We start from the raw sequence: 17,787 nt of genomic DNA on the forward strand, positions 1-17,787 counted from the left end.
TAGGATGACATTTTGGGGCGAATAGTAGACTGACCCCCCCCTGATTTTTGTTTTGCTCCTTTGATATTCCACAAGCCAAAATTTGAAGATGCACACAGTGTGTCATCATGTGCTATCTGCCATCACAGGATATCTATGTCCATGTTTTATGGGTGCAACCCCTTCCTCGCTACTCAAGTAGGTTAGAGGAAGGGTTTGCACCCCCAAAACACGTACATTGATCCCCCATGATGGCAAAAAACACATGTTGACATTTGGCATGGGATCAGGATATAAAAACCCATTTTGCCACACAAACTGTGTGCATCTTCAAATTTTGGCTTGTTCAGGGGTGACATCACCCCATCTCATGTGTTTCTAAAAGGTTGAACTTTGTAAGTTCCATTGTTTTTAGATATTTGCTTGTTTAAACCATGCCTGGTTAGGCAAACCAAAAAAAAAAAAAAAATGGTTATATTTTTATATAAAAAAAAAATAACGCACAAATTGTGCACAGAGTAAAAAATATTTTATACTCAAAAATGTGTGGCTTCTTCTTTCTATGCTCAATACCAGTTTGTACATTTATAAAAGTGCTTGTTTACTGCGGCAATTGTGGTTATTTACTAAACTAGAGAAATCCATTTGGCACTACAAGTGCACTAGGAGAACCTGGGAGATGGATAAAAGAAACACAAGCAGTAATGACAAAAACGTTTTTCAAAGAGCAAATTTTTGTTTTAAAAAAAATTAAGATTGTCTGGCATAGCGATGGCCCCCCTACCTGTGAAGTACTCCACATATTTATCTCGTACTTCACAGGCGCTTTGGGGGGCCAAGCCAGTATCCAGGCCAGTCATTGTTTGAGACAGTCCGGCCTCAGGCCCAACATTTGTTAGATAAGATGAGGAATGTCTGCGCAGAAAGTTGTGCAGGATGCAGCAGCAGAAGACAATGTTATTCAATTTGTATTCCGCCATGTGGATGGCTGTCATAAACAGGTGGAACCGGCTGGCCATTATCCCAAAGGCATTCTCAACAACCCTCTGGGCTCTGGCCAGCCAGTAATTAAAAACCCTCCTCTCTGGGGTGAGGGTCCTCTGGGGAAACGGCCCATCAGGTGTGGTCCCAGCCACAAGTCCCTTGACGTTATCTGCATCAAGTGGCAGTGCCAGGCCACCAGTCTGCAGACATTGGGAAAATTCCGTCTGTGCGAATACTCCACCATCGGACATCCGCCCATTCTTCTCCACGTCCACATACATAAATTCGTACTGTGTCGACATCACCACCATTAACACAATACTATTGAAACCTTTGTAGTTAAAATAGTACGTCCCCGAACGGGGTGGGGGCACTATGCGGACGTGTTTCCCATTGATTGCCCTTCGTAAAGTCCCACCGCTCGGCAAAATCAGATGCCACAGTCTGCCATTCCTGTGGCGATGAAGGAAACTGTGGAGTCAAACAAGAAAAAAAAAATACTTTTGCACATAAACATTGCAAGCAGATTACAAAAATACATTCTTGTCCAACATCAGTATAACATTTATTTGAATGAGTATTTAGAGACAAAAATATAAAAGGCCCACTTATCAGATTCCTCACCCCCTCTGATGGCCCATTGTAAAAAGTTAAGGGGTGGGAGATTCTAGCTTGGGCCCTCCAAAAAAAGCCTCTAGCACTCTGCCTAAATTGAATGAGAAACAATACATTGGGACACATTTTAGGGGGGGAGGTTCTAGCTGAGTTTGGGCCCTCCAAAAAAAGCCTCTAGCACTCTGCCTAAATTGAATGAGAAACAATACTTTTGGACACATTTTAGGGGGGGGGAGTCAGAACTACAATGGAGCAAACAAAATACATTGTTAACAGACTAGGCTAGGTGTGTTTGGGCCAAGGATAGCATGCTGGAGAGAGGTTAGTGAAGGGAAATATGCATGTAGGCCAAAAAAGGAGCATTAAAAGCAAAAATGAGAACGTACTTCCAACATGTCAGAACGAACTTTAAACAGAACGCACTGAGGAACAGCAAGGCCTATAAAGAATGACCTGAAAACCAGAAAATGAGCGAACAGGAACGCACTTGATAACAGATACGACCTGACTGCACGCACTGAAAGACAGATACGAACTAACAAGCACCAACTGAACACCAGAAAATAATCTGAAAAGCACGAATTGGCTCTCACCAAACTTTTACTAACACTCGGTAACACAAAATCAGCAAAAGCAGCCCAAAGGGTGGCGCTGTTGGATTTGAACTTCCCCTTTATTGTGCCGTCGTACGTGTTGTATGTCACCGCGCTTGGACTCGATCAGATTTTTGACCAATGGTGTGTAGGCAAGACTGATGAAAGTCAGCTTCATTAGATATCCGATGAAAAAATCCATCGGATTAGATTCCATCAGATATCCGATCGTGTGTACAGGGCATAACTAGTTTTCCTTAAATAGTTTTATATTGTATATTTTTAAGATACAAATTCCTAAAGACAAATCAACTTGAGTATGTTTAAAAAGAACAAGAAAATTAATTGCTTAAATATATATAAATACACGTTGTTAGTCACTTCTGTATTTAGCCAGTTAATAATAACTTTTTAATTAAAATGTTGCTTTGCTGGGGGTAGATGTTAATTAAAAACTGCTTGAACACGCAGCATACACCACCGATTTAGCTTACTGAACACTATAAAAATATAGAACGTATAATTAAAAATCCACTATACTGTAAATGTAATGAAATTGTATAATGACTTTCAAAAGATAACTATATAAAAGAACTGGTAAGATCTACAGGCTGCACATCCTTTTAACCAAACCAACACAAGACAAATGTGAGACTTTTAAAGGTACTACCTGAAATTCTCATCAAAAATAACTGTCAGCCTTCAAAATGATAAAAAATATATATTTGTTTCTATTATCGTTTAATTCATGCAATTACAAAGTTCTGCTGAACTCTTACAATCTCCTACTCAGCTATTATACATGCAGTATACATCAAATGTTGTATCCATTACTTTACAACAGAAGAATCTTGCAGATTTCTAATCCTTAGGTGAATTGCAGGAGGTTGTTAAATCTAAAGTATTATATTGGAAATAATATAGTCAATACTGTATACAGTATCTCAATAGCATATCTTACTATATTTATAAAAATACTAATTCCATGTATGCATACACATGCATCAATCATAACTAAAACCAACCTCCCCATGGTACAATGAGCATCAACTTCTCCCTCATATATCTAGTAGGCAGGGCCACAGGGAAGATATCAAACTGTCTGTGGTCAGAGACTTCCCAATCAAAGTAAGCCTACATGGATATGTATTTGTCCATTGAGGGGCACAGGAACTGCCACTTTCAAGAGGTTGGGACTTTGGCAAACAGAAAGACATATAAGCCAGTCCCATTATTATTATTTTTTGGCTCTGCTGTAAAAATGTAAAACATTTTGCTAGTCTTCTAACTTCATGATATTTTTCCCCCGGTACAGTAGGTGCACGCGATATTGTGTCAATCTCGCTCCCTTTCTCGGCGAGATTGACCACCTACGAGTCCCATCGCGGGAGCCAGCGCCGAGCTGGCTTGCCGCGATAGAGACAAAGCCGTCATAGAAGCGACGGGAGATCCGACTTGGATTCCCGCCAATTCTACACGTGTGCGGCGTTTGTTATGAATCCTGAGGGGGAAGTCCCCGCCGGATTTTAAATAAAAATCCGGCATGGGTTCCCCCCTCAGGAGCATACCGGGCCCTTAGGTCTGTTATGGGTTGTAAGGAGAGCCCCCCTACGCCGAAAAAACGGCATAGGGGGTCCCCCTACAATCCATACCAGACCCGTATCCAAAGAACGCTACCCGGCCGGCCAGGAAAGGAGTGGGGACGAGCGAGCGGCCTCCCCCCCTCCTGAGCCGTACCAGGCTGCATGCCCTCAACATGGGGGGGTTGGGTGCTCTGGGGAAGGGGGGCGCACTGCGGGGCCCCCCCCACCCCAGAGCACCCTGTCCCCATGTTGATGAGGACAGGGCCCCTTCCCGACAACCCTGGCCGTTGGTTGTCGGGGTATGCGGGCGGGAGGCTTATCGGAATCTGGGAGCCCCCTTTAATAAGGGGACCCCCAGATACCGGCCCCCCACCCTAAGTGAATGGATATGGGGTACATCGTATCCCTACCCATTCACCTGGAGGAAAAATGTTAAAGTCAATAAACACAACACAAGAGTTTTTAAAATAATTTATTAGTCTGCTCCGCAGGCCGCCCCCTGTCTTCTTTAGCTCTTTTTACCAGGGGGGGGCTTCTTCTTTGACGTCTTCGGGTGGGGGCCGCTCTTCGCCGCCGTCCGGTTCTCTTCCACAGCCGGGGGGGGTCTCTTTTATAAAAGCGCCCACTCCTCGGCGGGTTTCCTCCGACGTCTTCGGCGGGGGGTGGTGTGCTTCTTCTTCCGCTATCCGGGGGGTCTTCTTCGGCTATCCGGGGGGTCTTCTTCACTCTCCGGGGGTCTTCTGCTATGTTCGCCGCTCTCCGCTGTTGACTCGGCGCACCCCGGTTCTTCCTCCAGCTGTCCGGTGCTTTCTCCTTCAGCGCTGAACGTCTATCTTCTTCTTCCGTGCTGTGACGTATTCTTCTTCTTCCGGGCTGTGACGTCATCTTCTTCTCTTCTCCCGATGTTGACACGCCGGCTCTTCTCGCTGAAATGACGGGTGCGCGGCTTGCATCGGACCTATATAGGCCTCACAGTCCCATCATGCTCTGTACCTACCCATGTGATACCTACCCACGTGGGTAGGTATCACATGGGTAGGTACAGAGCATGATGGGACTGTGAGGCCTATATAGGTCTGATGCAAGCCGCGCACCCGTCATTTCAGCGAGAAGAGCCGGCGTGTCAACATCGGGAGAAGAGAAGAAGATGACGTCACAGCCCGGAAGAAGACGAATACGTCACAGCACGGAAGAAGAAGATAGACGTTCAGCGCTGAAGGAGAAGGCACCGGACAGCTGGAGGAAGAACCGGGGTGCGCCGAGTCAACAGCGGAGAGCGGCGAACATAGCAGAAGACCCCCGGAGAGTGAAGAAGACCCCCCGGATAGCCGAAGAAGACCCCCCCGGATAGCGGAAGAAGAAGCACACCACCCCCCGCCGAAGACGTCGGAGGAAACCCGCCGAGGAGTGGGTGCTTTTATAAAAGTGACCCCCCCGGCGGTGGAAGAGAACCGGACGGCGGCGAAGAGCGGCCCCCACCCGAAGACGTCAAAGAAGAAGCCCCCCCTGGTAAAAAGAGCTAAAGAAGACGGGGGGCGGCCTCCGGAGCAGACTAATAAATTATTTTAAAAACTCTTGTGTTGTGTTTATTGACTTTAACATTTTTCCTCCAGGTGAATGGGTAGGGGTACGATGTACCCCATATCCATTCACTTAGGGTGGGGGGCCGGTATCTGGGGGCCCCCTTATTAAAGGGGGCTCCCAGATTCCGATAAGCCTCCCGCCCGCATACCCCGACAACCAACGGCCAGGGTTGTCGGGAAGGGGCCCTGTCCTCATCAACATGGGGACAGGGTGCTCTGGGGTGGGGGGGCCCCGCAGTGCGCCCCCCTGCCCCAGAGCACCCAACCCCCCCATGTTGAGGGCATGCAGCCTGGTACGGCTCAGGAGGGGGGGGGCGCTCGCTCGTCCCCACTCCTTTCCTGGCCGGCCGGGTAGCGTGCTTTGGATACAGGTCTGGTATGGATTGTAGGGGGACCCCCTACGCCGTTTTTTCGGTGTAGGGGGGCTCTCCTTACAACCCATAACAGACCTAAGGGCCCGGTATGCTCCTGAGGGGGGAACCCATGCCGGATTTTTATTTAAAATCCGGCGGGGACTTCCCCCTCAGGATTCATAACAAACGCTGCACACATGTAGAATTGGCGGGAATCCAAGTCGGATCTCCCGTCGCTTCTATGACGCGCTTGCTGGAATGTGCTGTCACCATTCAAGCGAGTGCGAGATGTCGGCACCCTGTCGCCGAGAATCAGCGCGATGCTGTCGTGCTAAAAACACATTCTCGGCGGCAGGTACTGTAACTTCAATCGAGATTTCGTGCCACATTGCTGATATTTTTTCTTAATGACGTCAGTCAAGATTCCTTGGTACACCACTACTGGTTTTTACATAGCGGCTATCCAGATCAGTATTTCCCCAGAAATGGCTTTTGAGGCCATACCCAGAACCAGAGGGACTGCTGGGCTAGCCTGTAATATGACCTTTATGCACTGGGCTTTGTGTTTTGCTAATCTTAGTTTACTGTTCTAGTTAGATGCAGAGCGCTTTCCAACAGCCCTTAAGAAGTTGGGCTGAAGCACTCAGAGCTACTTCATTATTGGCACTATTGGGATGGTTCCAAGTTTCTCACCACCCCCTCTTTTATTGTGGTATGGGTAGAGGTAAGGGGATCAAAAACTGATGTCAATCTGCTGGGTGGAGTGCCGTGCATGTGTGCTTTTTGTTTTTTTTTCCTGTCTTTTAGTCTTTAAAAAATATTGTCCCAATGACATTAATGCTCCTGAAGCACCAAGTGGATCTTCAGTCTCCAGTTTGTTTCTATTGCCTGCAGTGACCTTGTCACCTCCATCTGCCTAAACCCCTCAGCAGCACCAGCTGCCCAGGTTTTTGAGTCTTTGAGGCTATGTTTCACATTGGGCCCAGTTGCCTTCTGTTACACACCTTTCCAAAGACATACAGATGACAGTCAAACTGCCAAAGATTACCTCAGCATATACTCCACTAGTGATTCTGAGAAATTTACATAGTATCCCCAAAGAGATCTAACTCTTAAAATCTGGAATCTGAGAACAGTTTTGTTATGGGTCATCATCAGTCTCCTTCAGAATTGTTGGAGGAGCAGAGGCCACCCTATGCCCACATGGCCCTCCATATCCACTCTAGACATGTTATCTGTTTGTACCTAGTTACTGGAGCAATCCCCCCTCAGAGGCTTTAATTTATTTACAGTCCCATATCTGGCAGAGTCTGTCCCTGATCCTACCAAGCCCCATAAGTTAAACTGGTCTTGTAACCAAATTGCCATTTTTTATTCAAATTCCTAACATTCTGCCTTGGGAGAGGCTGGTTCTGCGTCACTGCAGTCTGCTGCAGTTGAGGTGGTTTAAAACATTATTAAGACAGTGTGTGCTACTCTGCATCTGGAGAATGAGTCTGCTGTTCCAGGCCATGGGTCTTTTAGAGCTCCTACAGCTGTAAAGATCTTTTTTTTTTTCTCTATGCAGACTGGAAATGCCATGAAGGGTCCTCTTTGAGAAGGGATTTGTAAACTGGTGGTCCATTTCCTTTATGGATACACAAGTTCTTCTTGCTAACAAAAACACCATGAATTAACAGGTTTTGCCCTATGCCTTGTGTTGGTGGTAACCCTGATTTAAAAAATCTTGTCAGAATTTGTTAAATCTCAGAAAAAGGATATATATTTACCATGGGGGTAGGTCCCCATTTTATAGAGTGGCTGTAGCAAATGGCTGGGGCCTTGTGCATTACAGGTGAGTGAAATGTGCTCCTGTCTCAAGGTAGAAAATCTGAGGAAGCTTTAGGGGAAACCCACGTGTTTTACTCATCTGTTATGACTGTAAGTGCTCGTAGGCCCTTTAAACTCCCATTTAGGCCAAGGGTACTGGAGCCATAGGTTTGTTTAATCAGAAAAAAAGGTTTTATTATATAAAAATCAACATATTCATCATAAAGTACACTGTTTCAAACTAATACAATCCTCATATAACAATAAAATGTCATTAGTAAAATGACTATACAGTGCACCATATCGTACATTGGAAACAGGAAAAAAAAGACCAATCATAATGAAATAAAGAGAAATAATAAAAAGGAAAATTAGTTAAAAGAAAAATGGTCAACTAGCCTCATACATCCAAACAATGACTGATCAGCTCTTCTTCCCAATGAACCTCATCCCTCACATAACGTTGGAACATCCAACCAAGGTTGCCACAAAAAATAAAATGTTCTGTGTTGGTACGTCAACTTCTCACGAATAATCATATTATTCACTTGCTCAATCCATTGCTTCCTAGTTGGGATTTGAGGAGACATCCAATCGAGCAATCAGCAATCAGTTTAAGTGCCATATATAATAGGCGTAGAATTGCCACATGTGCATGTGGAGTCAAAGTCTCCTCCTCAAGCAAACACGCAATAGGATCTATAGTAAGTTGGAAGCTAAGTACCCATGAAATGACTCCAATAACATTTGTTATGAAGGAGATCCCCATGGTCTTAAGACATAATGGAGAACCCATTGATGTAGTTGAATGGGTGTTCGGTATGCTCTGTGTAGCAAAAACAAGTGCAAAAGCTTTTGGGAAGCTAAGACCAAAACTAAAGGTGCAGAGGACAAGCTCCTATATATCACTGTCAATGGCCCCCAAGTCAACCATCCCCTCCTACACATTAAATTGTAAGCATTCTGTATGGAATGAAGTATAATTGAATAAGCCCTTGATATCAGGGCCCTCTTATCCATCAGACCGTTTTCATCAGACAAACTGATCGTGTGTATGCGGCATAACTCTATACAGGACAAACCCCCATGTTTAGCAGTGTAGCACAAAAACACTTTGGTATTGGGGTGATGCAACCTCCAACCTCCACACATCTATCAGCTGAAGCTCCTCCAGTAACCAAGCAAAATAGTTGAGACCATCAGTTGTGGAGGAACTTTGGTTGAGAGAGGGCAATTTGTCCCAAGCAAGGTCTAACAGATTATTATAAATTGCCAACCTCTAATAGCGGAGTATTAGGGAACCGGACCATGAATCCTGCAATTTTTTTAAGAATCTCAGCTGAAAATGGTGGAGGTATATACACGCCTTTTATTATGCATGTTAACCCAGAAATGGAACATAATAAAAATATATAACGTCCATCAGATTTAATAACCTTATGGGTGCATGAAAATTTTGTTCCTTGACATATACTGTAAATATGCTCACTCCCCTGGAATAGGAAGAATAAGTGGAGTGATATTGATAGACAAACAGTCTAGCAGATAAGGAAGGATGCGGTGTAGGTAGTAAGTGAGTCTCTTGAAGACAGGTTATATAAGCTTGTAGTTGCTTAATATTCCTAAAAACTGCCAGGCGTTTCACCGGGTTATTAAGTCCACAGACGATCCAAATCAAGATACGTATTGTAGCAGCCATATTGTAAAATATATAGGTAATGGTAGCTTCTGAGCATTAATGGACAGGTCCCCAGAACCCACATAATCTGCATTTAGATAATTGGACTGTAACAAAATTCCCCCTTCTCTCCACAGAAAGGGACCAAGGCAACGGGTGGAGTTCAGTATAAGGAGGCATAGCCAAGTGTTTTTTGGTAAGATTTACAATTAAACCCTAAATGGTAATTGGTACCTCGATTTACAAGGTTTCCTGTAAATCCCCTCGGTCTTTTTCAGAGGTGTCTACTATTGTTCAAAGCTCTGGACCTTTTGTCCATCCTTTTTTACTTTTCCTGGCATCCTCATTGTGGAACACATGCGGATAACCTTCCTTAAAGAGCGCCAGCTATCTAAATTCAAGCTGTCAAAACTCTTCTGAGAGATATAACCCCTGAAAATGTAGACCTAAAGGAGCCTTGTAGGTATCAAGGGTTTGTAATTATTGGTCATCAATACACAAAAGAGAGGGAGAGAGCGGAAGAGAGAGAAATGTATGCTACATGATGACAGACACAGGGGCCATCTAAATACAAATTAAGGGCTTTCTCTCAGAAATGTCATGACTATCATATCACTCATAAGTAGATACAAATATTTACTTACTGTATATTATTATGTATCTGCTGATGATCATGGTATAGCAGGTGATGAGTTTAGTAGTACTGGTTGTTTTTATGCTTCTTGAGGCAAACAACAAAGTTTATTTCCACTTACTTTTGGCTTTTTGTATTATTTCTTAAAAATTGTCTTACTATAGCCTCTTTGTAATATTTTTTGCATCAACTGTTGAGCTACATTGACTTCTAATTAAAAGGGTAGGTTGATCATTATTATCATGCAAAATGGTATTATCTGCTGTAGGTTTTCTTTATTAGTTGTTGTCAATGTATTATTTTCTTGTACAAGACTCTCAATATCAAAAAAATAAATAAAACAATCTGTTCTTGACAGTTCATTTCAAGTTAAAATCCTTAAAGTGTTACTAAACCCACAGCAGTGAGATCGGTCTGTATATGTAGTAACGCATGCTTGTTGTACTCACTGTGGAACCTGCAGGGTTAATCCTCTGCATTGTGTAAAAAGGCTGTTCAATTCTGTCTTCTCTGATCCTCCCCTTCTTCTACTGTCCTCAATCCATCCACTGATAGAACAGAGCCTTGGAGGCACTGTGCACATGCTCAGTTTAGTGTGTATTGCTAGAGGGTATTATTTTTTTGGGGGATGCATGTAATCAGCACAGGACAAATTGGCACTGTGCAGACAAAGTCAGGGGTCTGGCGCAGGCTGCATACTCGGATAAGGGTCTGGTATGAATTTTGGGGGGGCCGCTGCGTTTTTTCTTAAGTTTTGTCATGGGGTTCCCCTTGAATTCCATACCAGACTCTTCGGGACCCTGTGTTGTTTATTTATTTAACCGGCAATTTTTTATCAATAGATTTTTATTGGGATATTCATAAAAAAGAGAAAAACATTGGTTCATATTGTCATACATTGTAGCAATAAATTCACAGCTGTGGTACATAACTAAGTATGATTGGCAAGTTAAGATTCCTATAATAATTTGAGAAAGATAAAAGGGAGGGATGACCTCCACCTCCTGACACCCCAAGAGGGTTTAAGCTAAGTCATGGGGTGGGGGGCATCATGCCCTGACCTTTGGTTACTAAATACGTGCTAGTGGTGCATTTGAAACTATATAATGCAATAAACAAATAAAGGCTCTAATGCATGGCATACCCATTGAACTGGAAGGTACAAATATATACCACCACAGAAACGTCTATGTAACTATTCAACTGAGACACATATTAAAACTATTTCTTAAAGTATTACTGGGTATGCATATAGGTGAGTGGTGCCTTTAAAGTAGGTAGGAAAGAAAAAGGGGAAATAACAAGAACCACATCCTTTAAGAATCTGTATATATTCATAATGGAGAATATCTGCCTCATGGATATAGCTTATTTAAGCTCTCATACCAGCGGCAGTGAATAATAGCCAGTAACTAAAATCGCGGCCAGTCCACTTCCGGTAAAATGGAGTTTGGACTTCCAGCTGGAAGTTCTAGTAGTCATGGAATTACCAGTAGTCAAAATGGCAGATGTGGTATTTCCTGTTGTACGAAGCAGATGATAGGATAACAAGTAGCACAGGGAGGTATAATAAGACTGACGAGCACCAATGAGGCAGCTTCCTGATGACGCATTAAGTTGCGAAATGCATAGAGGCTGTGGGACCATTGTCAGCTCGTCATGTCCAGTCTGAGTATAACGAGGCTGGGAACGCAGGCAACAAAGTGAGGCATCACACGTGCGGACCAGGACATACTCGTACATTTGTATACTCCTATTTACGGCTGGATTAGCTCAGTGCCGGCTCCCAGGCACTTTTACATGTGAGTGGAATAACTATATATGTTTTAATCATAATAAATTCTTTGATATACTACATCATGATAGTCTTTTATGTTGGATTGGATTGGATTGGAATAAATACTTATAGAGCGCCGAATGCGAGTTGTGAAACTCGCGTCTAAGCTACATTAGTGGATATAGAACGAGACTATAGCCAAAGCATTGGGAGTGATTGCTGATAAACCTGAGAGAGGGAGTGGTTATCCATATGAACCAAAGGCAGATTTCTGGGTCCATCTGATGAGTGGCCATTTTATCCGGTGACGGTGTAGGCACTATTTGCGGTGAAGGTGGAAACATAGCTGGGCATCACTGCAAGAAATTATCTGTTAAGGACTTTCTTAGCATATATATATATATATATATATATATATATATATATATATTTTTTTTTTATATATATTTTTTTTCGTATATAATACATTTTTCTTGCTTTCTTGGGGCACATTCAATCTGTGGATTGTAACAGTAGCATATTTGAAATCTTTTTGGATTTATTTCACATTTTTTTGATGGATTGAGAAATTCATATGTTATAGTTTGGCACATGGCACTGTATTGGTATTTATTGCACACTATTTGTTGTTTGTTTGCACTTTAATAATTATAGACACATGTACATACTTTTTGTTTTTTGAATAATAAGTTCACAGGATCAGTCGTGGTAAAATGTTAATATAAATATATAAGTTTGCGCAATTTATTTCACAAATGCACAAATACACATATGTAAGCTCTCATAGCCCATCTGCGTGGCTCCAGGCTGACCAGAGCACATAGGTGCCCTTTAAATTTCAGTATTGCAGAAAAATAAACCATTGTGTCTATATGAGAATCCCTAGGACAGAATAGAGGGCCTAGGATGCAAGAGCAAAGTGGAAAGGCAGGAGGAGAGAGGAAAGTAGGAAGAAGAGAAAGCAAAGTGACCCGAAAGAGTCTTGCTTCCTTGCGTGGAGCATAGAAGGGTTTAAGGGATGGGCTTCAGCTGAATATATTGGGTCCATGGTTCCAAGGTGGCCTCATATTGTGCAGGGTTGTCCAGTAAAGTGCTCACCATTTTCTCCTGGGTCATGATTCAGGAGACCTTCCTTTTAACCAAAGTGAAGGACAAATATGGTCGTTTCCAGGCTCGAGCAATTGTCATTGTTCTAAGAAAAATAAACATAATAAGGGGTCAAACTAGTTTGGGGACCCTCAAAATCGGGGAAATTGAGCAGCGCTATGTGGGGAGATTTCTGAATGGTGAGACCCGTAATTTTCCAGACCATGTTGAAAATTGTGCTCCAAAGTCCTCTGAGTTTGGGACAGTCCCACCATATATGCATCACCGATCCAATGTGTCTGCAATTTTGGAAACAGAGGGGAGGTTGCTGGGTAGATTTTAGTTAGTTTTAAGGGGACGAGATACCATTGTATTAAAACTTTCAGGTTTGCATCCACTAGTGCTGTATTCAAAATCCCTTTAAATGAGGAGCTTGAGGCCCTATACCATTCTGCGTATCTCCAGGTTTGACCCAGGTCCCTCCCATTCCAGCATGAAGAGGGACTTAGAAACCCCCCTAGCCAATGACTGATCACAAAAATCCCCCCCCCTCCTTTGCTCTGTGGTATGACAACACCAATGCTCCTAATCTGTAAGGCCTTGCACACACGGTCGGACCAAACCAATTAGACTGGTCCGTCGGTTTGTTTTCAGCGGTTCACCTCTGAAGTGGCCTGACGGCCTGATATGTGTACACACCATCAGTCCAAAATCCGAGCGGGTCAGAACGCGGTGACGTAAAACACACGATGTGCTGAATAAAACAAAGTTCAATGCTTCCAAGCATGCGTCGACTTGATTCTGAGCATGCGCGGGTTTTGAATCGATGCTTTTCTGTACTAACCATCGGTTTGGTCCGATCGCCCAGCGGTCCAGCGGTTCGGTTTTGAAGCATGTTTAGAAATTTTGGACCGAAGGAAACCAGACCGCTAGCCTATACACACGGTCGGTTTGGTCCGATGAAACTGAACTTCGGTTCATTCTCAGCGGACCAAACCGACCGTGTGTACGAGGCCTAATAGTAAGTGGGATGGTTTTGAGGTCCATAATTAATGGATAAAATGGAAGAGTTGATGTAGTCGGTATCTTTCGGAAGTTGTCATTTAAAGTTTGTTCCTACAGTGAGCCTTGACAAAATGTTTGATCCTATACATCCCCTTGTTTAGCCACCAGTAAAAGGATTTTATGTCCATACCCGGGGGAAAGAGAGGATTGCAGAAAATATGAGAAAGTGGGTGCCAATTAGAGATCAGGTGTGGATTTTTAAGGGAATCCCAAATCACCAGGGAGTGGGAGATTGTAAGGATCATAATGGCAGGTCTGGCTTTAGGAGGGCACCATAGCAACTCTATGTCCTTTTGTGCCTCAAATTTTTATGAAATTCGATTGAAATTTTCGTAAGTGGTCTTTAGATTTCGGAATGGGGATAGACCTGAAGAGGTAGAGAATTCGCAGTAATAGGGTAATTTTCACTGATTTAACTGTACCTAGCCAAGAGAGACCCGTTTTGTCCCAATGTGTGAGGTCTTCCTCCAATTTACTGTATATTGGAGAAAAGTTGGCCTCCAATGAGGCTGCCAGATTGACCCCCAAAAAGGGAATGACCAAATCGCTCCATACAAATTGGGATTTTTCCTTCAGTCATGTTACTAGATGTTCTGGAAGGTCAGAGAAAGTAGGAAGTCTGTTTGGGGAGGACTGCCACCCCAATCAAACCTCAGAAGAGAAATTATGTAAATTGCTCTTCTGATTTGATTGGGGCCTTGTGGACATAAAGACTAATGAAAGAGGATATACGGTCAGCTAGCATTTGGCTTAAGATTTTGAGATTATTATTAGGGTATGGGGCAATAGTTGGCAACTGAGCTAGATTCTTTGCCCTGCTTGGGAATCACTGAGATGAAGCCTGAGTTTAGGGTCTTATCCAGTTGGGTTCCTTTACAAAGCTCATCAAAGAAACAAGCTAAGTAGGGGGCTAATGTAGTGGTAAAATGGATATAGTATGGGGCCGAAAAGTCACCTGTTCCAGGAGCCTATTGTTGTTTAAAGTTTTTACTAACCTGTGAGATTTCTTCCACTGATATCAGTGCTTCTAATCTGTCTCTATGGTATTCCTTGATCTTAGGGAGTTTAAGTGAGCTAAGGAAGGATTCCAGAGTTTTCTAGGACTGGTTTGCCCTCACTTTACAATTTCCTGTAGAAAGAATGAAAAGCTTCCATGATTCCTTGGGGATTTTGTGAGAGAGTACTACTCCCTAGTTCGATTTTAGTTAAGGTGTGTGTGATCTCCGTTTAAGGGTCAATCTGGCTGCCAGTAGGGATCCCATTTTATCTATCTAGTGATAATGTGATAGTCACTCCAACGTAAGCTTTTTTCCGCAATAACGGTTGAGAGCTAGGTTCAGGGCTGTACGTGCAGCATCTAATCGTTCAATTGGTACAGAAGAGGGATTCCTTTTGTGCCGTTTGTTAAGAAGCAGAAATTATTTTTCTAACTTCTCTATGTCTGTCTGTCTTGCTTTGCGTAACCTCAACGCCATTTGGATGATCTTTCTTTACTCTGTTCTATTTCGCAGGCATGGGTTGGGTTGCTGAGGATTGAAGCATTCAGTCTCCAATTGCATCCCCTTTTTGGTCCTGTCAATGTGCCTATTATCAGTAGGGATGAACTCAATCAGGTGTTTAGCCGTTCGCCTAACAGCGAACAATATGGGGCGTTTGTGGGAAATTCGAGTGCCGCAGAATGCCCCATAATGCACTGCGAGATTAGTGTCTGATGATTGGCCAAACATGCACCTAACCTGCCAATCACAGCGCACTCTGCAGAAAGAGCCATAATTGGCCTTTGGCCAATTATGGCTCAGGGGGCCTAAGTCTACGCCCCAAACTATATAAGGCTGCTTATATAGCGGCCGTATATAGTGTGCGACTGTGGACAGAGATAGATTGAGCTAGATTAGGCAGGCAGGTTAGTTATATATATATATATATATATATATATATATATATATATATATATATATATATATATATATATAATGGCAGTCTAGTATATAAATTAATACAGTTCATTCAGTGGTGTACATTATATAATACACTTCAGGCGGTCTATTCATATATACAATGGGTTGGTACCCCTATTTTGATTGGTTAAGATATGATTTTTAAAGCTTAACATAATTGTTAAAATAGTTTGAAAAAAGTAATTATGTTTACTTGTTCTCATTTAAACTTCTCTATTAGCTATCAGCAGCAAATTTCCAAAGAATCAGCCATGCGTTGTTTCCGCCAAACCAAGCCAAAATGGAGTTTGTTTTTCAAGATGGATTTGAAGATGCAGTGAACTTTTTGCATTCAGAGAATTGGTATGAATAAAGAAAGTTCTGTAAAATCTTTTAAATTAAGCAACAAAACTTTTAATATTAGAAAATGGTGTTCTTCTTACTGTATGTTCAAGCTTGAAACTTCAATAATCAGTTACAAATAAATTAATTCTAAACTGTGCCTTTGGAAAAATTATTTATCGGTGAGATTCCAGAGTGATGAAAAATAAAAAAGTGTGGAGGTGCAAGTGAGAATTCTGAATTTATATAGTTATAAGGTTCTAATATTTAGCTTTTTTACTCTTTGTATAAAATACATGTATTGTATAACATGAATTTGGACACCTTTGGTGAACAAAAATCAAATTTTAGAGGTTTTGAAAGTACATATTTTAAAATAAGCAGCACTGAAGGGACACAGTGGTGAAATGCGCGATCTGTCACACCTGAAAGATGCTGCTTAAAGGTAGTACTGGTAAGTATACTAACTGTACTTTCATATGCTCTTTTAAATGCTCTGTTTAAAGCTTACGTTTTTAGTTCATTTTTTAGCTTCTAAATTTGCATAATGCACAGAACGTACTTTGAATGAAAAGTGTCCCTTGTGGCGGCTGTTGTGTTCAGTGAAAAGTTAATTCCTCCATCCCCCCCCACCCCCAGATACCCCTACAGCTGTGATTATTCAGTGGACCCATCACAGATCATTTGTCAAAAGTGATGACTATGCCCACCCTTTCTGCCCCCCGCTCCATTCATAAAAGCTGTACTATGGTTCCCACAATGAAAAGTAGTCTATGAATGGAGGGGGCAGACCTTTACTTTATCTACCTGTCCACCTTGCAAAGAGTGCATTTTGTTGCAGAATAGTACAGCTTGTATGAGTGGGACAGGGAGTGGAAAGGCCAGGCAAAGTTGGCATGTGCGACAGGTCAAGCAGTTCACAATAACCCTCACAGCGACAGTTCACAGCTGCCTGGGTATTGGGGGGGAATTGTAGGGGCAAGGTACTTTTGGATTTCAAAAAGCGCCCACCAGCACAGGGAGCACTTCTCATTTAATGTAAGTACCATTCCTTATGCTGTTTAAAAAAAATGAAATGAAACAAAAACTTACATTTACAAGTTATTAGAATTGCTCAGACTTACATTTACCACATACATACCTTTTTAAGCTTTGAGTCTGCTTCTGTCAGGGGGCATTTTTTTGGTATAAATTTACTTATAACCCCCAAACATTATATATTTGCCAAAAACAAATGCACTGGAGAATATTTGGTTGCAAGTTTTTATGCAACATCATATTTGCATAGCAGTTTTAAAAAAAAAAAAAAAAAATTCAGGAAAAAAATACACTTTAATTAATTTTAGTGCACACAAGCATAATATAATACCCAAATGTTTGTAAAATATAAAAATGATATTATGCCAAGTAGTTAGATACCAAACGTGCAAATGCGTAGAATGGTAACAAACTACAGTACATCAAATTATCCATAGGCGACGCTTTAAAAGCCACTACAGGTTACAAGTTTAGAGTTAAACAGGAGATATGGTGCTAGAATTTTTACTACAAAACCACTGACATTTTTTCCTTCCAGTGACACCACCAAAACAGGAACTTATTTTTCACCATCGTTGGCCCCATCTTTGTGCACTGATTTTAAAACTTCAGTTTGCTGCAGTGTACCGTATCTATTGGTACTATTTCAGCACATGCCACAAACAATGCATTTTGCTCCATGCAATGCTGTTAGCTCCACCCCCTCCTACTGGGGGAGGCACAGTTTGCCA

The 17,787-nt window shown here is 42.4% G+C and overlaps 1 protein-coding gene across 6 annotated transcripts in view; it reads left to right on the top strand.

Moving 5' to 3' along the window:
- The window catches only part of PNPLA4 (patatin like phospholipase domain containing 4), a 125,961-nt gene that overhangs the window by 91,401 nt on the left and 16,773 nt on the right, over nucleotides 1–17,787 (top strand). For 5 of the 6 annotated variants that reach the window (XM_040338150.1, XM_040338154.1, XM_040338153.1 and 2 more), the window contains one exon: nucleotides 15,918–16,039. In XM_040338150.1, coding sequence (XP_040194084.1) covers nucleotides 15,918–16,039 — 122 coding nt within the window. Of the gene's footprint in view, nucleotides 1–15,917; nucleotides 16,179–17,787 lie in introns of those variants that run through there. The other variant, XM_040338152.1, reaches the window with a different exon arrangement.

This window comes from Rana temporaria, chromosome 2 (assembly GCF_905171775.1).
Source record: "Rana temporaria chromosome 2, aRanTem1.1, whole genome shotgun sequence".
In the NCBI taxonomy this organism is placed as follows: Eukaryota; Metazoa; Chordata; class Amphibia; order Anura; family Ranidae; genus Rana; species Rana temporaria.